This window comes from Abramis brama, assembly GCF_963993115.1.
Source record: "Abramis brama genome assembly, chromosome: 12".
Classification (NCBI taxonomy): domain Eukaryota; kingdom Metazoa; phylum Chordata; class Actinopteri; order Cypriniformes; family Leuciscidae; genus Abramis; species Abramis brama.
The window spans coordinates 37,029,805-37,052,114 of record NC_139974.1 but is presented as its reverse complement, the minus strand read 5'-3'; the positions used below and the strand labels follow the sequence as shown (position 1 = coordinate 37,052,114).

Sequence of the window (22,310 nt, the reverse complement as noted above, 5' to 3'; positions counted from 1 at the left end):
AAAAAAAAAAGAAACAAAAAAAAGAGAGACTTGCAACAAATAAAAATCAGGGAGAGGGGGGGAAAAAAAATTGCAGAGAAAAGAAAAGAAATGGAGGAGAGAAGTAAACCCCAGCGCTAGAACTCCAGAAAAGCTGATTGTCCAGTCAGAGAATTATGGACAGTGATTCCATGACATGAAACTTCAAAAAGTATATCTAAGTCACAAACCTTAGGATCAAAACTTGCATGTGTGCGAATTGTCCATTTTTTTTTTTTGTCTTATGATTTAAAGGCTGAAGGCAAGAAGCATTGGAACAGTCAAAAACAAACAAGTTTTTTTTCTTCATCGTATACAATGTATACAATCTTCCATGAAAAAAAAATAAGAGCATTGTGATTTTTCCCTAGAAAAAAAAAAAAATGATATATTGAAGAAAGTTTGTACTGTAAGCAATAGAAAACAAATTTACACAATCTCCCCTGTAGGGTTTTCTGCACCCAGTAATTTAGCTAAAGCATTAGCGTGCTTTGATTTTACATTTATGATGATCGCTTTGGATTTGGTCAGGTGAGGGCTAATACTGTCAAATGTTTTATCCAGTCCATGTTCTGTAAGACCAACACTTTGTGTGGGACATTAGAGAAAGGAACTTATTCACCGAACATCTACGTAACTTCAATGCTTGAAATCAATCGTGGAAACAAATAAAAGAGGTAACAAAAAAAAAGTAACATACGAGACTGTCCCATCATGTCTCAGTCCAAAGACTACAGAAATGGATGGATCCACCAGAACAATGAACTTTTTTTTCCTCTGCAAATACTACATACTACAAAAAACGTACAGCCGGGGAGAAAATGCATCTAAAGAGCTCATTCAAAAACAAGAGAAGTATAATCCCATACATTTTGCACATTTGTTACACAATAATACACAGTGATCACAAAACGAAATGACAAGCTTCACAATATTCATGGCTTTTTGTTTGCTTTTCTACACAATATACAACCATTTTAATTTCATTTCATTATTTTTAATTCAAGGGAGAAAAAAAGCATATGTACAATAAGTCATTATTACTTCTGACCTAGCAAATATCGTGTCATCATCTGTTCATACATTTTTTTTTTGTTGTTTGATTAAATTTGATTTTTTTTTCTCCTTTTTTCTTTCTTTTATTTTTTTTAAGAAACAGCTGAAATTAAACAACCAAAAAAAAAAAAAAAAATGGAACTTAATCGAGGAGTCAAAAAGGAAGTTAAACTTCAAAATCCAACTTTCTCGTAAATACATGAACACAGGTATATGGATGCATCTAATATAGTCTACAAGAGAGAGCAGGAGAGAGAAATGAGTTATTATAAACACCCTACGTTCATTTCAAAAAAAAAAAAAAAAAAAAAAATACAGATAAAATTGGAGCAAAAATAATATCAAAGACTGAACAGAATGACTAAAAGGGACTGAATTATTTTCATTACCAGGAAAAAAAGAAAAAAAAAAATTAATAAAAATGTAAACATCCTATCATCTAATATTGCACCTGAAAATTTAAATCCAAGGTAGCTTCAAAATTGTTTTGTTCAAAAGTTGCATCGTTCCACCACAAATCAGTGGCGTTATACAGGACACAGTTTAAAAAAAAACTGCAAGGATCAGTGACTATTCACATGACAGAAAGACGCATGTGCACAGATTCATTTCCATTAATTCGCCACTTCATAGCTTCGAGTTTCCTCACGGCTATTAAACATGACAGACCTCAAAAGTCTGATTTCCAAAAGAACCAAACGTGTCATGGTAAATGCTTAGGATCAAAAAAAAAAAAAAAAAAAAAGTTAAGTGCTCAACTTCTCGTCAACAAGCAGATGTTAAACCCTTCGAAAGCCATTCGTGAAACACGGAGCACTGCCTCAATAACAGGCGCTGATGGGAGTCCCAAATCATCCTGCACGAAATCCCTAATACTGCATATCGACTAAACACTGCTTATATTGTCGCCGTCGCCTCCACAAACACACGTACCATATCTTGAAATGCATTCATTCAACGTGGGGTCGAAAAAAAAAGCAGGTCTCTCTCGAAAAGATGAAATGCTCCACAAAATCTTTCTCCCAACTCTCTCTCCGAGACATCCGATGGCATCCATACCTTAAGCTGAAACATTCTTATCCTCTTTCGTTTAACCATTTTTTTTCCCACTTATTAAGAAGAAAAGTGCTCCTCCATAACGAGGCATCTCATGTGCATTGCTTTAACATGATGATTGATCCTTGTCAATGCCTTCTGTTAAAACTCACGTTAACAATCTACGCATAAACCGTTTTTTTTTTTGTGTGTTTTTTTTTTTACCAATAATTCCACCTATTTGACATATCAATGATTATCGTCTCCCGTGGCAAGTACCTTTAAGATACACGGCCATTTCAGATGGAGACGCCGCCCGACGAAAAAAATAATAATAAAGAGTACAAAAAAACACCCAAGCAGAAAGAAAAATCAAAAAGAGACAAAGTTCATGGAGATGGAGAACTCTCTGGCTTCATTCTCTGCTGTGCAGTGAAACACGACGTCACCACACGAGGAGATATACGACATCACTGCATCCTGTGAAAGTGAAGGCATCGAGAGACACGGGAGAGATCCTGCTCGGTAACAGGACTCGGATTCTACAGTTTCTCCGTACATTCGACGGCAGGAGACTCGTCCGTCCTTTTTCAGTTCGTGTGGCCTTCTCAGATCAGCACTCTGCATAAGGATCAATCTGATCAATGTACATGAGTCTGTCTCAATCTCTCTGAACCGGAAGGTTCTCGGAGGACTTTGTAGTTTCCAAACGTGTAACGCTACAAAGATTCTGCTCTCTCTCTGCGGGTAAGAACGCTTTAACCATTCCAACTCTGAACATATACGACGTGAGAGAACGAGTCTAATTTTACAAGGGCGACTGAGGGAGGAAGATTTCAAAATGAACCAAAAAAGCTTGGAGATTTTTAAGAGACCCTGCAATCTGGCATCCTCCCTCTAAAAAGAAAAACATTAGGGTAGGAACATAAAAAGATGCAAAAACCACTAAACCTACTAATAAGTGTAATAAGAGTAACTGTAACAGAAGCAACAATAATACTAATAATAATAACTGTGATAATAATAGAAGTAGCAATAACAACAGCAATAATAAGTTGAGATAACAATAAAGAGCTTTGCTATAGTAGGAAACCGAAGTTTGAGATGCACAGTCTGGTGTTTATAGTCTGACTGATTGAGCTGTTCTTATGGGTTAGTTGGGTAGGCACACGGACAGGCACTGCATGCGATGGGGTGATGGTGTGCGTGTGTATGTGTCGGGGGGGGGGTGTTCTGATGTAGAACAGAGGGGTGGTGGGGCGTCCGAAAGGGAGGGGGGGGGGGGGGATCTGCAGTCCCGTCGGGGCTCATTTCTGCCCGGTGATGGACTGGGATATGGAGCGCGGGGGAATCATGTCGAGCAGATACTCCCGCTGACGGTCCGCTAGGCTGGATGCCTTGTGGCCCCCAATGGCTCCCGGATTTAGATAGGCAATATTCAGACCTGCGATGGAGAAGAAAGACAAAAAGAGGGGCCGGGATAAGTTAAGGAAAAAAGTTTTTGCTCCTGATATACACTCCAAGAATAACAATTCTCACCCAAAACTAACTTTTTCACATGTGATCCTATCAAACCCCAACAATCATGCCAACAAAATGAAATAATAATAATAAAATAAGGGGTAAATGTGAATTTAAATTAAATTAAAATGCGTTGAAATAAGTAAATTACATTAAATTGAATAATATATTTTTCTGTATAAAAATATGGTTCATTTTTCTGTAATTAAATCGCACCAATTCTAGAATTTCACAGTTAATCTCACAGTCTCAACACACTACATACTCAACGAAATTAGATCTATTTTGCATATGCCTTGGGCGGGAATTATTTAAATGAGGAATATTGTTCCCGGAAGAAAACTCAAGACTACAATGGAGGCGTTTCAGGGAGTTCAGAAACACTGACACTGATATAGAGAATAACTCACTTTGAAGTGACTTTGTTCTTTGCAGAGCTTTTTCAAGCTCAAACAGCAACATTACACACTAAAGAAAGGTGAAAATCCTCTTTACGGTGTACGGTGCGTTCTTAATTAAGAGGTATCATCTTACCAGGGATATTGTAGATCTGCCTGCGGCTGTCATGCTGGGCCCGACTGCCGCCACTGGAACTGCTGCTGCCGCCACAGCGCTTGCTTGTCATACCCAGCAGCCCACTGGCCACCGAGAGCTGGGAGGCCTGGGCGAAGTTAGAGAGGACTCCTCGTGCTGAGCTGGACAGGCTCCGCTGTAGAGCGGCCTGTGGCTGGGGAGTCTGAGAGCAAATCACACAGAATCAGTGTTAAATTTCACGACACCTTTTGGTGCCATTAATTTGCTGTTTGGACACCAGCATTCAGAATCATCAGTCATTAAAATCTGTGATTAGCTGAAAGGCCAGAATAAAACATCCATTTCAAAATCCATAAAAATGCTCTGATGAGATGCCATTATTAGTCCACACTGAGAGGGTTTACCTGTCGGAGGGCATGGTGTCGGATCATGGTTTCCGCTTTGCTCACGCTGGGCACAGTCTGGGCGGAGCTGGGAGACAGAGCGGCCTGTTGCTGCAACCTCTGCTCGATTTCCTGAAGCCAGCGTACAGTTACACAAACCACAGTTACCACACAAACCACCAGCTAGGAACGTCACTATTAAATCAATAATAATAATAATAATAATAATAATAATAATAATAATAATAATAATGAATGAGTCTATATGAATAAATATAATATTAATCAATATAAATAATAAAGACAAATAAACAAGTAAAATGAAGAACAAAAACTATTAATGTATTATTTAAAACTTGAAGAAAATGTTACTTAATAAAGAAATAAATGTAGGCTGTTTGTCATTGTTTTTAATTAATTAGTTACCATTTCACTTCTGCAATTCAGCAGCACATAAGTATTATTTTTATATTATTTATATACTATTTTTAGAACTAGAATTTATGTGTTTAGTTTTTTGGTCATTTAGTTTTTGTAATTTTTATTAGTTTTTTTTTTTATGAATAGCTTTCATTTATTTTTATTTCAATTTGAATACTTAAACTTCCAATTATTTAAGTTAGTTGCCAAAACAACATTTCTATTTTTTTTTTTTAATCAAACATTTCTCAGGGTTCCCACATCTTGGTTAACTTCAAATTCAAAGACCTTTTCAAGGACTTTCCAGGTCCAATACCCTCAAATTCAAGGACTTAATATGGGAACACATTTGTTGTGTCGAACAACAAACGTTGAGGTACCATCGTAGAGTAGTTTTGTGAACGCGGGAAACGCTTAACGTAACGTGTAAATGCGCGTAACGATAATCAAGCAAGCTAGTATGCATAGGAAATAACACATTAGCGGACCGAAGCGAATAATATGGAATTTTTTCCAGAAAACTTCTTGCACAAAATAAATTCAAGCACTTTCATTTTTTTTTTTTTTCAGATTCACAAACTTTCAAGGATTTCAAAGACCCGTGGGAACCCTTTTTTTTGCTTTATGACATTTATAACTTTTTTCTAGTTCGTAGTGCCGTATTGAAACTTTTATTGAGAATCATCAAATTTCACTGTTACTGACTGCAGAAATGTTGATATCATGACAACTCTACTTCCAGCTGTGAAATGAAACCTCAGATATCGACTGACCTGTTCTTGCTGCAGAGCTTTAACGAAAGCGTTCTTCAGCCTATTGGTGTGCTCGGCCTTCAAGGCCTTCTTCTGATTGGACGTCATGCACTGCTCACAGAGGATGCGGCCGCTCTTCTCCTGCTTCCAGTGTGGGGTGAAGTCGGTCCTGCACTGGGCACAGAAGAACGGCTCCACGTGTGGCAGTGACCCCCGCATTTTACCTGATCAGTTACAAACACACAAAAGAGGAGTTTAGTGATGAACAGAATTAGACCTGCATGCAAATTGAACAAACTGAGTGAATGTGGTTCAATAAATCACAGGTATTGTTTTATTTTTGGGTCAAGTGTGATCGGCAAATGATTCTATTTAATTTACACAATTTTTGTAACCCTTTTGAACATTAGATCTGTGGATTAAACCATTTTGTTATTTTAGGGTGTGTTCACACCCAATTCTCTTGGTCCGGACCAAAAAAATAAAATGATACATTTAGTCCTGGTTCGCTTAGTGTTCACAGTGCCATTTTAAAGGCCGAGACTAAAAAATGGTTGCGACGGAACTTACTGAACATCCAAAAATAATGCTGCGTTCTGGACTAAATGTGCCAGTTGTATGTGCGTACATATGATGGTATTTTTACCAACATATAAAATGTGTAAAGGAATCAAAACAGCATCAGAACAAAACATCTGCTGCAAGGAGACGCGTTTCCAGCGCCTGTACTGAACTGTAAAGGGCAACATTGTGACTATGGCGAGAACAACCAGGTATGCGTGAGCAATCTGTCCTTCGTAGGATCGCATCTTGTGATATCATGTCCTGTTTTTGGTTTGTTTAGATGTCTTTGGTCCGTGTTGCGTTCGTATTTTAGTCAAACCGTACCAGAGTTCGATTGGAAGCCCTGAAAAGTTTAGTTTCGGTCTGTTTGTTTGATGCACTCCAGGGTTCAGATGGCAGCGTTCACGTTTATACAAATGAACCGCACTAACAGAGCCATCAGATTCACTTTAATCGAACCAAACATGCAAACCAAACACACACCCTGCAATATGACTTAATGTGTATCATACTGCAATTCAAACTATATTGCGTTCCCATATTGTGCAAGGTTCAGAATCCTCTCCACCCTATCCAACAGTGTGTTTTTGCAGTGTGGTTTCTTCCTCTCGCTCTCACCCTGACTATCAATGACGCTCTGCACCACCTCTTCCAACCCCACCATGTAGATGAACTCAGAGTTGGCAGCAGAGGGCAGAAAGTGCAGCAGGGGTGCTGGGGGTTTAGGTGGAGGGATCTCCAGCAGGGTCTTCTCCAGCTGTTTGCGCAGGGCCAGTTTAGCGGCTGCTTGGCTGCTGGCCTGGTCGTTCAGAGAAGCGACGCTAGAGGCGCTGGAAAGGGTGGACGGGCTGACGGCACCGACCCCGCTAACACCCACCCCGACGCCAGCTCCCGCTGCCTGCATGTGGGCCAGGTTCATGTAGATCGCAGAGGAGCCCGAGCGCTGCGAGACCCCCACCTGCTGGCTGGCAGCCTGCATCACACAGAGCAAAAGGGCAAATCATCAGCGACTGACACGATCCATTTTTATCAATGATTCATGCTGCGATTTGTCTGCGATCTGGGTGATTTGTTAAATATACGACATGTTCAATATGATTTTGTTGGCGATATAAAACTAAACAACACTATGAATACTGCTGTGATTTAATGCACAATTTTTATTTGGCTATTAAGTCAAGGGCTGTTCCAGTAGGCTTGTTTTATGCACCATCCAGAGGAGGAGAAATTTTAAAAGCAAAATTTAAATCTAAGCGGCAAAAGAAAAAAAAAGTAGTACTTGCATTGTAGCAAACATAGCACATAGTAAAAATATTAATTAGTGTACACATACACACACAAAAAAAATACTGTTTGTTCTGTGTTCATAATGAAAACATGATTATTTTGTATTTAATTTTGTTAACTATTAACAAAAAAACTCCCACCCTTTTAAGGCAATTTATAAATATATCAATGCTGAGATATATACACACACTTTACCATTAATATTTTTTAAAGATGCTCATCAAGGCTGAATATATTAAATAAAATACAGTAATATTGTGAAATTGCATTACAGCTTACACCAACTGTTTTCTATGTGAATATATATATTATAAAATCTAATTTATTCCTGTGATGCAAAGCTGAATTTCATCATTTAAATTATATCAATTTTGAGAACAGTCCTGCTGCTTCATATGTTTTGTGGAAACAGTGATACATTATTCAGGAATCTTTGAATAGGAAGTTCAAAAGAATTTCTTTACTGTCACTTTTGATCAATTTAATGCATTCTTGCTAAATAAACGCATTACGTAGAAAAAATTACACCCACAACTTTTTAACGTTAGTGTATATTTTGTCAAAAGCCTGAAAATATTTTTTTCGCTATATCGGACAGCCTTAGTTTATAAATTCAGTCTTTTGAAATGAGCCTGTAATAAATGAATTTAACAAAGTACAAATGTGACGCAGCAACTCCCAGAACAGATTATGACCAGATAAAACCTGAGCTGTTCACATTGTATAATTGTTTAAAAGTTCAATGTCAATAAATTGTAGGGAGAAAAAACACAAAACGAATTAGGACTAATGTGTTTGAGCTTAACGGTGCGACCGTACCTGCTGATAGCTCACTGTATTACCCAAACCGCCCGTGGAGGAGCGGCCCATGCCAGGCTTGGAGGGCATTCTCTGACCCTGAAGCTGGGCAGGATTGGGTGCAATAACCCGCTGTGACATCATCATGGGGGGCAAAGATGCATTGGCAGCAGACCTGATTACTGTGTGGCCCTAAGGGGGAAAAAACACATACAGAGCTATTAATAAATATGCAATGCACTGTATGTCCACTAGATGTCAACAGACACTGTCAGTCACATTGTTGACATCAAATGCTTTGTTTGTACTCAACAGATGGACTGTTATTAAAAATGGTTACTGGTACCAATCTATACAGTTATGCTGATCTTAAGGTGCTGCTCCCATGGCAACCAACAGCAGGCTTTAACATGTTCAGACTAATATGTATAACGTAATGAGTATTATTTAGTGCTTGCTTTAGAAACAAACATTAATGCATGTAGAAAAAAGCTCATATTTAGAAAAGGAGTATTCTGGTGCACATATCTCCTTTGCACGTACATGTACCTGTGCAGTGCGCAGGTTCTGAGGCTCGGACGAGTGCATGCCGGGCCGCACGGGTAGTTTCCCGAGCCCCTGAGAGCCGTGCATGGGTGACGGCTGCACTGACGACGGGGCATTCTGGACCACCGGCACCTGAAAGGAAAACCTTAAGAGGTCAAAATCCATCTAGTACAAAGAGTGCCAATATAACTTACAACAACAGAAAAATCTCAATGTATTAGAACAGTGGTTCTCAACAGTGGGCCGGGAGCCACTAGGGGCCTCGACAAACTACCAAGGGTTGTTATATACATCTTTCTAGTTCTGCCAAGCTCTAAAATATTTGATCAGGTAGAAATTGTGAGTGGGGGGGGGGCTTCAAATATTGTTGTGGACAATGTGGGAACCTTGAAGTCAAAGGTTGAGTAAATCCACTGTATTAGAGGAACTCAAGCAACATTTTTCAGTTAACGCTGCTGTGTGATTTCCACCAATTGGAAGTAGAAAAATAGGTATTGTTTGGGATTTTACTGAACGTTTAGGATTTAAGAAACAAACACTTCCCTGTATTCCATTGTTCAACAATTGTCCTGTTCCAAACTCACTGGTTGAGGCCACAGATTTTTTTTACAGTCTAGGGATATCACACAAATAAATGTGACTTCACACACCTATTTTAGGGATGTCTGACAGGTGACAGGGACATTTTACACACTGAAAGAATGATTAGCATATTCATCTTTCATGGTATTTCATCTAAGGAATTTCAAAGAATATAATACATAACCCATATAAATGCATACGTATGTATGCATGTATGCATGTATGTATGTATGTATGTATGTATGCATGTATGCATGTATGCATGTATGTATGCATGCATGCATGCATATATATATATATTTACACATACATATATTCACATATACACACACACACATATACATACTGTGTACACATAAGTATGCATTTAAATGGGTATATACACATCTTAATTTTTATTATTATTGTGCATGTCCAAATACAGTGGATTAACACACACACACACATATATATACACATACATGCATACATATGCATACACATATATATAAATATATAAAATAATTAAACCTTGCATCTCATCATCACAAATCAAAATAAATTTAGCAAATCAAAACTGCATCCTCCAGTTCAAGAGCAAGCAAACATTGTGCATGAAGAGTGTGTTGTGGCACTTGAACGTCAGGCGCGAGTGAGTGTTTATGGCCATTCCTGTATCTAGACAGACACCGAGTTGAGTAGTACAGACAAAACATCTCAATGACACGTACATGGACAAACATCACACAGAGCTGTGATATGGTATCTGTGAGGTTATGGCTACCTGTCTCACTCCGTTACCTTATTTCACCCCCGCTAGTAACTAACGTCCTTTCAACTATAGAACGATTTACCTCGGCAGTTTTTCCTGGCATTAATATAACACTCAGCTGGACGTGAGGGGAGGTTATTTTGCTTGGTGTTTTAGCAGTGAAGGTGAACATGCTGTACAGAGGATCTGCAGTGTACATGTGGAGTACAAATACAGGCAGATTTACAGCAGACAACACTGCGACATTCATTTCAGACACTGCTGATTTTTTTTTGTGTGTTGATGCTAATGTACTTTCTCCAATTACAGTTTAATATGAAGAGACAACTATAAGAAAGACATTTGCAGGCCGATTTCACAGAAATCACACACATCAGCTGTAAAGTGGAAGTGTACAGAAAAAAACGGGATGTGAAAAGTAACAATACTTCACTCTTTATCAACATAAAAAAAAAAAAAATGGAAAAAAAAAATTAAATGAGTTAAAATACTCGGTATATACACGGTAATACTAGTACATGGGTGGCAAAGTTATTATTCGTAATTAAGGCCCTTGCACAAGTCCGAAAATTTCATATGCATTTTTTCGTATTCGTGATTCGGTGGCTCTGAATTGTCAAAACACCATTCAAAATGCTTGTTACGGATGCAAAAAACACCGAAAATCAAACCCGATCCGAATTTTTTTATGACGGACGAAAGTTTCGGAGGCAGTGTGCAAGCGTGACTGACATAACGTGAGGTCGTATTTATTTTTTAACGTGCTTCAGCTGATGGACATCCCCTTTCTATTTTTTACATGCTACTCCAGCCACTTTATTTAGCAGGACCATCTGAAATAATATGATCTTATTTACAAGCATCATGTGTGTGACTTCATTACCATGTATTTTATGGCGCTTTTCCACTGCATGGTACGGTACGGCTCGGTTCGGTACGGCACGCTTTGGCGCTTTTCCACTGCATGGTACGGTACGGCTCGGTTCAGTACGGCTCACTTTTGGCGCATTTCCACTGCATGGTACGGTACGGTACGGTACGGCTCGCTTCGGCTCGCTTTAAATGGTACCACCTCTGTTGAGGTTCCAAGCGTACCGTACCGATACTAAAATGTGACGTGAAAACACTGCAGATCACTGATTGGTCAGACAGAATCATCACTACCAGCGTCATTGTATTTATGACACGAGACACTAAACCCGCTAGATTTAAATAGCCAGTAGACAACAGCCAGCGCTGTAGCGCCTGTTTTAAAAGTATTTGCTTAAAAAATAAACTTCAAAAAAAGTAAAAAATAAACTTCAAAAAAAGAAATGGCTGAATCGTGGTCAGTGGACGAGGTGCAGACGTTCCTCTCGTTGGTTGCCGAGGAGTGGATAGGGAAACAAGGAATGAAAAATTCGCATTTAATATGATGATATCATGGCAGTAGAGACGGCAACTATAACGATCAGTCCCACCCACTTTGAAGCGGTACTAACTGCAGTGGAAAAGCAACCGAGCTAAAGCGAACCGAACCGTGCCGTACCGAGTCGAGTCGTACCACGCAGTGGAAAAGCGAAGCGAGCCGAACCGTTCCGCGCCGAGTCGAACCGTACCGAGCCGTACCGAGCCGTACCATGCAGTGGAAAAGCGCCAATAGTACTTTAACTTCTGACAGTGACATCAAAGGTCTTAAAGGCCCACTGAAGTGCCTTGAAACACGCAGCATTATTCAATGTGTTGACAATTTCCACTGAAACAGGAAGAAAGGGTGGGACATATCAAACAGCTCCTCCCCTTTTTTTAAATAGCCAAGTGTTTAGTTTATCACAGCTCATGCGAGAGCCGTTGAGCTCGGTAAAGCCGCAGTTTCCTCCTAATCTATAACCGTTTCTCCTCCTAATCTTCTCCATATCACTTTAAAATAAAGCATTCTGTGCAGAACTCGTGCATATGATCCTCTCTGTGCTGTCGTGTCTCTGGACCGGAGACTGTGAGACACTAATGTGAATCCAGACTTCATTCGCCTCAATGGAAAGCATATTTACACTGTCTGAATCGTTCCCTATATAGTGCAGCATGTGCCATTCACCATGTAGAAAACAGGAAATGTGTGAAAAGTGACAGATTTTAGCCACAGCTTTAGTGTCTATTTATAATGTATGGGCCGGGGACGCTTTAGATTCTAGAGAGCATTTAATTGGACAGAAAATCTGATGAGAAACTGAAATGCAGAGTCATCAAAATCATTGATCCATATTGGTGGAAGTGAGAGACTGTTTTGAATGAATTTCTTCTAAATGCAAATTTCGACACTGTTTTGGAGCACACGCTTATAGATCACCTTAAGGCTAACATATTCATACTAAAAGCCAAAACATTTTGATTTCATAGGGACTTTAAAGGTCAGATCTGCATGGAGAAATCTGCATACTACACTAAACGGACACAGCAGTGTGTTAGCTATGAGGCTGAAATGTTTTCTTAACTCTGAAACGGTCTCTAATCAGCCCGCCCATCTAATTAACAGTTCAAATTCACAATTGATGATGATGATGATGATGAGGACATCGAGTACGGTTCTGACCTTTTGCACCACGTTCTCCTTCTGCATCTGACTCTGTCTCAGCTTCTTCAGGAGCACCAGCTTGGCCTCCTCCAGCCTGAGCTCCTCTCGGAGAGCTTTGATCATCTGCTGCCGCTCCTCGCCAGTCTTCCCCTGAAGAACAAACACACACATAAGTGCTCAGCAAACATCTTCACGAGACTCACGCAAAGCTTTAATGGTGGGTAACACCCTAAAGTCCTGATTCCTGCATGGATATTGTACCTTAAACAGCTCCAGGTTGGCCTGATGCTGTTTCTCCTCAGGGTGAGGCGTGCTCCGTGGGCTGGACGCCTCGTTGTCTGATAAAATGATAACGTCTGGTGACGGAGTGCGTCGCTCTCGAACCATTTCACTGCAAAGAGCAAAATCAGAGGCGGATGTCAAAAGAGATCACAGAAACAAAATCAACCATTATTTTTTTTACTTTTTTTTTTAAAGGTACACAATGTAACTTTTAGCATTGCATGAGTCTTGCAGAAGAACATTGTAGCTGATGCTACTTCTCGCTGTTTATGTTTATGAGACACGCAGGTACTGGGATACTCCACAGAGGTCGTTGTTTAATCAAAATAACTTTATTACTATTATAATAGTAAAAATGACTCCGTGTTTACTGGCGTAAGGGTTGGACAACCTGTCACTCACATGAGATTGACCAATAGCATATACAGTAGTGGCCAAAAATGATGTCCGGAGTAGGGCTGGGTATCGTTCCAAAAATTTCGATACCAATACCGATACCGATACCTTGATTTCGATACCGGTTCCTGAACGATACTTTTTTCGATACCAATTTTATGAAATCCATTTTAACAAGATTACATAACACATTACCTCAGAAAAACTTTGGTTTTATTTTTTCTGTTTGACTTATGCTCCTTAGCCAGTGCACAAAGGAACTAATTTTTTTTTTATAAAGAGCTCATGCTCACCAAAGCTGAATTTGTTTGATCCAAAATACAGTAAAACTTGTAACATTGTGAAATAGTATTACAATTTAAAATCTTATTTGAATATATTTCAAAATGTAATTTATTCCTGTGATGTCAAAGCTACATTTTCAAAATCATTACTTCAGTGTCACATGATCCTTCAGAAATATGAAAACAATGTGCTGCTTAATATTTTGGAAACTATGATACATTTTTTCATGTTTCTTTGATGAATAAAATTTTCAAAAGAACAGCATTTATTTGAAACAAATCTTTTGTAACATTACACACGTTTTAAGGTCATTTTTGATCACTTTAATGCATCCTTATTGAAAAACAATTCTGACTAACCAACAATTTTTTGAACGGCAGTGTACATTCAGTAGGTCATTATTGCAATATAAACACTGTCAGAGTGATCAACAAGGTATCTCTTCATTTACCAGTCGAAGACGAAGCAACTTTCTGCTCTTATGTTACTGTCGTGGTACCGGTCTTTGCAGCAATTATTTTACCGCAAATACTGCATCGCACGCTGTTGGCATCGAGCCTGGAGAAATGTAGCCACACTTTTGATCGACTTTTCCACATCTTTAGGGTATTGTGTGTGCCTCTCATGAGTATGTGCGCGGAGAGTTCCGCGCGTCTAGTGTGTGTAGAGTTTGCGTGTATGTGCGTGAGCGACTTTAGGTGTGTCGTTGTGCATTTTATATGTATTTGTCTGAGCACTGACGTTGACGAGTTAACCCCTTAGGTATCGAAATCTGGTACCGAACAACAAGTCATTTTTCGATACTCGATAGTATCGAGGCAATTCGGTCGGTACCTAAAAAGTATCGAACTCGGTACCCAGCCCCAGTCTGGAGTGGATATCTGTTTTTAATGACTCTACAAGTTCGATTAAAGTTATTCTCTATATCGATGCGCATTGTTTCTGAACGCCTGGTTAAGTTAGTTAGTAGTGTGTTGAAACTCATGGTCATGGTAAGGGCGTGACATTTCCTAAACGCGCTTAAAACAGTTGACCAATCACACCGATTCAGCCGACAAATCAGAGCTCATTGTGATTTTTGAAAGGAGGGGCTTCATAGAGACAGGAACTAAACAAAGCGTTAATGATAGACTGGGAAGAGAGGAGCTGCAACAATGTCAAATAAATGAAAAATAAGGTGTTTTTTGAACATTCAAGCATAAAAACCTATTCTAATAGACCCCAAAAACAAAATCCGACAGAAATATTGCATAATAGGTCTTCTTTAAAGGATTTGCTGTGGTAAAAGGGTAACTAAAATACATGTTAATAGAGTTTATATTGCTTGTAAATGTTTTGTTTTATTAACTGGTATTTTTACATTATTTAAAATATGACTCCTGTGCCGATGCAAATTTTTCCTCTCAGCGATGCAACTCGTTGAGAGTTATGTGCAAATTGATGTGGAACAGTCTCCCAAAACCTCACCTCCTTCTTGCACTCATGTCCACTGGTTCATCTACTATGTTTTCCTTCCCATTCTTGCTGGGACCTCCATGGCCACCGACTCTCAAACTTCCGTTCATCTTTTCCTCGTAGGGCACAGCTCCCATCAGCCCCTGGCTGCCCCCGGGACCTTTGCCCTCTGCCATGGCTGCTGCAACCGCCGCCCCCTCTAAAGCAGCCAGATCCTTGCGTTTGAGGAGGGCAAGCATCTTCAGCCTCTCCATGGCCTCGTGACCCTCCATCTTCAGGCGCTTGGCCTCCCGCTCATCCGGCGCCTCCAGACCCCGCTTTAGCAGGTTCAGCCTCAACGCCTCCTCAGACATCCGCTCCATCCTGTCAGAGACACAGAGAGAGAATCTGTGAACACACTTGTTAAGCTTTTAATCATCCACATCCAGGTGCAAAGTTCATAATACGACCGCCCCCTAATAGTCGTCGAGAAGAGGCTTGCGAAGGAGTCGGGCAGGAAATCCAAACGTTCCCAACGACCTCAAATATGGCTTATAATTTGAAACATGCAAGTAACTTGGCTGCTCGCTCTAACGTTTACCTGGATTAATTAGGCGCATATTTAAGTGTTTGTGCGGAGAGTGGAAGCTAACATATTAGCACGCTTACTGCATGACATCGAGGGGTCGGCGCAATCACTTGCATTTTTTCCTGTTAACAGCGGAAATGACTTATGACTTAAGAGTAATACATCATTCAAAACTGTAAAGGGTCTCACAATAACAAATTGTCGTGCTTTTGTAAAATAAGGAAAACAAACAGAACGTAACTAAAGCGCGACACAAAAATTAACTGAAACTCAGCGTATAGGCTACTTGATAAAACTAAATATATCTATAGAAAGCTTGAAGTCTATCTATCTATCTATCTATCTATCCATCTATCTATCCATCTATCCATCTATCCATCTATCTATCTATCTATCTATCTATCAATCTATCAAAAGTTCATTATGGTTTAGTATTATCCCCAGTATTTAAATAATATAAACGTGCAATTAGTCAACTAATGGCTAAAATGAACAACTACTAGTCGAGGGCATCCATAGTTGATAAAATAATTGAATTTTAAATAACTTGAGGCACTATTTACCAAGAAATATAAATATTAACAAGTTACCTTTTAAATAAAAAGGAATGTATTTGGTTAAAGCGTATATTCATTCTCGCAGCCGTATCAAGATCTGTTACTGGTTATGCTAACGGTTACTGAAATTTTGGTATCGTGACAGCCCTGATCTAATCTGTATGGACAAATTCCCCTGCTAGAGACCAATGCAAATCACTTAATTATTCTTTAACAGTGAAAGAGCTGAGAGCAAGAGAGAAAGTGAGAGAGATCGACTATGACTCCTCAACACGCCCACAGACTTTACAGAGCCATTAGTCTCGTGCTGAGGCTGTGGACTACAGTGCTTGAGAACCAAGGCCTCTCCAGGCTTAATTGATAAATTACATGATCATTACATACAAATCAGTGTAACTTTCATGGTTTGACTGAGGAAATTTGCTTGGGCTGCTAGGAGAGAGGGTCTCCCTACCTCACTTTAGGATTCATATCGCAGCTGAGCGGAGCTTTCCAAAACTCCTGCTGACAACGTCACAAAGCGGTCACTGAGAGGGGACCGACCTTCCCCACTTGTGGGATCGTATTTCTGGCACCAAATTACTGTGACGGAAGATTCAAGCCTTACCCAAGAACTATAATTAGAGACTTTTCCTCTGATGAAGGAGAGTTCTGTTTCCATTTTATATATTTTTTTTATAATTTTAAGTGCCCCCATTATGCTATTTTAAAGGTTCCTAATTTTGTTTTGGAGGTCTCCTACAATATGTTTACATGCATTCAAGGTCAAAAACACTTTAATTTTCTCACAATATACATTACACATCACCTCATTTCCCAAAGAGTCTGAAAAAGGTTAGTTTGAAGATTCAGTCGCTCTAAACGATTGTTAACTCATTGTTACGCAGGTTTGTAACGGGAAGTGAGACTGGAATTGCTGATTCTTTCTTTAAGGAGACAATAACTTTATTTGTCATGCACTTTGATCTTTAAAACTTTGCAGACCTTTTACTATTCCTAAGCCTAAATTTAAAGGAACATGCCGACTTTTTGGGACTTATTCACTGTATCCCCCAGAGTTAGAGAAGTTCATACATGCCCTTTTCATCTCTGTGCGTGCCGTAACTCTGTCTGATGCACCCACCGCTAGCCTAGCTTAGCACAAACACTGGAGGTAAACGGCTCCAGCTAGCATACTGCTCCCAATAAGTGACAAAATAACCCCAACATTTTCCTATTTACATGTTGTGATTTGTATAGTCACAGCGTGTACAAATAACAAGATCACATGAGACACAGCCATCCTCTAACCGTATACATACTGGGAACTATATTCTCAGAAGGCGAAGCACTGCTACTTCTGCGTAGTGATTTACTCCAACTCTGAGTGAACTCTCTGCTCCTCACCACAGGGCTTCTCAGGAGCGGCGAGCAAATCTCTCCGCCCAAGTAGCAGTGCTTCACAGTATGCTAGCTGGAGCCATTTACCTCCAGTCTTTGTGCTAAGCTAGGCTAGCGGTGGGTGCGTCAGACAGTTACAGGACGCACGGAGATAAAAAAGGGTATGTATGGACTTATCTAACTCTGGGGGATACGGTGAATAAGATAAAGTCCCAAAATGTCGGCGTGTTCCTTTAATCTGTACATCATATAAAGCGATTTGGACTAAACTGCTCAATTCATATGGATTAGTTTTATGAACTTTTTGAAGCGTCAAAGTTGCGTAGTCAACACCGTCTCAATGTCTTACGGGTTTGGAATGACATGAATGACAATTTTCATTTTTGGATGAACTAACCCTTTAAATCAAATCAAATCAAATCAAATCAAATCAAATCAAATCAAATCAAATCAAGTATATTTGTATAGCGCTTTTCACAATACAGATTGTATCAAAGCAGCTTCACAGTATTAAATTAAAATAAAATAATACAACAAGGTTTGTTTCTAGTGGAATTTATTGATTGATAAAATAAAATTAAATATCCCCAACTGAGCAAGCCAAAGGCAACAGTGGCAGCGGTTAAAACTTGCAGCGGTTTCAGAAACTATTTTTAATTCACAGAACGTGGATAAGCTACAACAGGTAAACATGTCAGCAGTGTGGATGCACTTCACAGTAACCAAAAATGATGCTAGAGTAGCAAAAGGTGAAATTTGTTCGACAGAAATAACAAGAGGTGGCTTGTTACCGAAGAGCTTTACTACAACTGGTTTCATTTAGGACCCGAGAACATTAACAGAATACAGATTTTAAATTTCCCAATTACCTAAACTGAACTACGCTAACCGCTACGCAACAGCTCTGTTGTCGGATAACACAGCGAGTCTGTTTTGTGAGACCAAGAGAGAAAACTGTGGTGCAGTAGATTGATAAAAAGCACAGTCTTGCTAAAGAGACAGTAAAGCCTGGGAGACATCCTCGTTGTCTCCAGAAGCGTAATTTCTGGTGTGATGAGACAGATCAGGACCACAAATTCTTAAGTATACAGGTAAAACTCCAAAATGATGTCCTATATAAAATAGTATAATACGTGTAACGCATGATTAACTCAATAAACCGTGTAAACCAGCAGTGACACTCGTTTACTGAAGCACAAGATGAGCCAATCTCTACTGCTGCATTCTTACAGTCAGCCATTAACTTCCTGTTCTCCCCTCCGGACAAAAGCACAACACACCACACGGGAGCCCAACAGCCAGTCTATAACGTGACTGAATCACTCTGCGTGTGTGTGTGAGAGTGTGTACGCTCCCATGCGACGTGCACGCATGCACCGCGGGGTCATGCATGCTCAAGTGCAGATTTGATTGTGTGTACACATAAGGCTCTGCCGCGCTCTGGACATGTGTCACGTACTGCAGATCTAAATGATCATGTGTGTGTTTGCTCGTCTTTATTAGTTAGGCACGCTTGGGCGGACCCTTCATGGCCAGAGGGCAGAGAGAGGCTCTCCCCCCTCCCACACGCACACACACACACACACACACACACACACGGGGAGTGTCTGGACAGTGAATGTGCAGGACTCTATGCAGGCTATTGTTTGTGCTGGAACCTCTTTATCTGTCTGATACATTTGTATTCTGCTCGTAGCTCCAGTCTAAAGGTAGAACATTATCAGGTGCTGCCGCTCGTCGAGTATTAATTCTTTGGACCCTGTATATTAATAAGAGAGTACAACTTTACATACAGAAAGACATACATTAGGGCTGTGCGATTAATCAAAATTGAGTTTCGATTTTGGCTTCCAACGATTCTGAAAATACGATAATCGAGATAAAACGTTTATTGTGCCACATTCCCTCCATTTCCAGCATAAAAGCCCAAACTTAACGTGCAAAGCAGCAAAATCATGTAACGAGACTTTCACAAAATGGGACGTACTTGATATTAAAAAGAGTTATTAAAAACAAGTTATTAAAGAGAACTGGTGCTGTTCGAGCAGTCCTAATACACATGTACAATTTGCAGTTGAATGGGGCTGGGTAAAAAAAAAAACAATTTTAATTTTAACGACCCTGAAGGTAAAAAAACTGATACTCTATGCCTATTTTCAGTTGTAAATTTATTTCGAGCATCACTGTACAAATACATTACTCTGAGTCGGTTCTTTTTAGTAAATGAAAAACACAGTGTGACCAGTGGAGCCCGATTCCTGAAACAAATGACTCTTATGAACCAGTTCTCTTCATTAAAAGTTCAAAAATATATATATTATCATTTATCTATTAAACACTGCCCCATAAAATTTAAAGCAATTTCTTATAAACACAAGACAGACATAATGACTGACTCTACCCAAATGACCTGGAATTAAATGAAAACTAATTTAATCAAGAGCTTGTGAATGAATCAAACTGAATTCTTGATCTAATTTGGGAATCAGAATCAAATCAAAGCTTAGGAATTTGAATCGAGACAAAATTGGAATCTAATGAAATCGAGAGCTTGTAAATAAGAATCAAATATAACTTGAAAAAAAAAAAAATTAATAACGACAGCATTTAAATAAATTAAAATCGAATTGAGAGCTTGAGAATCAGAATCAAATCCAAATTTGAATCTAATCAAGTCGAAAGCCTATAAGTCAGAATCAAATTAAATCAAAATTGAGAGCTTGTGAATCAGTATTGAATCTGGATATCTGTATATGTAATACTCGTATTGCTAAAGTATGTAGGGGCAGCAACATATAGACCTTTAATTTTACGTTTATGAATGAAAGGATACAGCGTGCACATAGGCCAAGTCAACATTGTTTTATAGTGTGAAGCAGACAAAATAAAAACAGAATCTCTTCACTTCTGGAAGAAAGCACATTGTGAATGATCATAGTTCATCTCTGACCACCCCTCTCTGTTTGAGGTCATACAGAATTCAAACATTTTCCCCAGGACTCCTTAACTTTGATTTTAGAGCATCTGCAAGCAAGGGAGTGTGTTTAATATGATGTGCCGGAGCGAGGCTGGGATCAAAGGTGCATGGAGACACACACACACACACATCGGTCAGGAGAAAAGCAGCATGGTGCCACCCTGCCGCACTTATAGACCACATACACAGACAGAGAAGGAGAGATTCTCATCTGTGGCTTGACAAATGATGCTCTTTGTGACGTGAGTGTCACACAGGCCCTGATACAAACACAAATCAGCATTTACATCACCTAAATGCTTTTGTTTGGCTCTAATTATTATTAGTTAACATCCAGCTCCTGGAAAGCTCAGTCTTACTACCCATCCAGTCCTATAAGACAGGACTCATCACGGGTAGGGCTGTGACGGTGGCAGTTTTTTACCTCCGCGGTAGTAAATGGACCAACTACCGGCGGTGTTGCGGTAGTTGGGGGGTTGTTTTGAAAAAATAAATAATAATAATAATAATAAATAAACAACACACTAAAGCCTGTAAAGCATTGAAATAAATATCAGTAAAATACTGGTAACTTACATAATATAATAAAGTTGAATCTTTAAAAAAAAAAAAAAAACTTTTGTTTAATATTTCCATACAAAGACGCGTGATATAGCCTACCGCTCTGCTTTGAGAGGGATGTGGGACACGAGCAGGATAGAGACCATCGATCTTCATGTTTTCTACTGGTTGTAAAAGGTATGAAGAGCGAATTTTATCTTCCACAAGGGCAAGGCGTTTAGGCTATGTTTGCGCGCTGCCAGAGAAAGACAAACTAAAATCACCCGCGCGTGTGAAACGCGCTTTACAAACTTGACGCGCTGTAATTATATGTCTAATAACAAGCACAAACTGTCTTTAAAAAGAATTTGACGTACAAGTAAAAATGTAGGCTACGTCCTACAGCGTTTTTCTATACTTTACCAGAGTAAAGAATACGAAAATAATAGACCTAATTAAAAGCGAACAAAGGAAGAAACGTTTATAATCCCCTTCGGAAATGGGTGAGACACGAGAGACGATATGGGAAAAGAAACAAGAGATTACATGCAGGGATGAGTCCCGATGTTTTAATTTTCAATTTGTTTATTTAATTATAGAATATCTAATGTTGTGCGATTATTATTCTCTAAAATAAAATCTCCATGTTCTGGTGCTGATGCGGTGACGCGTTCATGTAACCGGAGGGTGACGCTGCCAATAACGCACATAACAGCTGTCACAAAGAACCAGCAAAAGTAATGATTATGAATGTGTCAAATATAGCAAGGAGACATTTGAATTGTTTATTAATAAAGTGGGTTTTTTTTGAGTCAGTGTCGGGCTGCAAAGATGAAGTTAACGATGCTGATTCATCATCTTCGCAGTGAACGCGCGCCTATAGAGAGAGATGCACACTTCATACGGAATACATAAGCATAGTCGGTTTATTTTCGTTTTGAATTGTTTTGTTTAAAAGTAGACAATTCAAGCTTTCTATATGGAAAAGGCCTAACTAATGGAATATTGTTAAATTTGCTGATAATCGGGTGACCAGATCGCAAACCAGAATTCAAAGCCGACAGTTTAAATT

General features: G+C 39.3%; 1 protein-coding gene across 1 annotated transcript in view; it reads right to left on the bottom strand.

The window, feature by feature from the left end:
• Positions 1-294: 294 nt before the first annotated feature.
• Positions 295-22,310, bottom strand: part of gatad2b (GATA zinc finger domain containing 2B) — a 45,414-nt gene continuing 23,398 nt past the window's right edge. The window contains exons 2-11 of the mRNA XM_084131159.1: positions 15,229-15,579; positions 13,060-13,189; positions 12,817-12,948; positions 8,918-9,046; positions 8,390-8,560; positions 6,902-7,256; positions 5,741-5,943; positions 4,569-4,679; positions 4,165-4,366; positions 295-3,553 (exon numbers count right to left, since the gene is read on the bottom strand). Coding sequence (XP_083987285.1) covers positions 3,417-3,553; positions 4,165-4,366; positions 4,569-4,679; positions 5,741-5,943; positions 6,902-7,256; positions 8,390-8,560; positions 8,918-9,046; positions 12,817-12,948; positions 13,060-13,189; positions 15,229-15,578 — 1,920 coding nt within the window. The 5' untranslated portion in view covers position 15,579 and the 3' untranslated portion in view covers positions 295-3,416. The remainder of the gene's footprint in view (positions 3,554-4,164; positions 4,367-4,568; positions 4,680-5,740; positions 5,944-6,901; positions 7,257-8,389; positions 8,561-8,917; positions 9,047-12,816; positions 12,949-13,059; positions 13,190-15,228; positions 15,580-22,310) is intronic.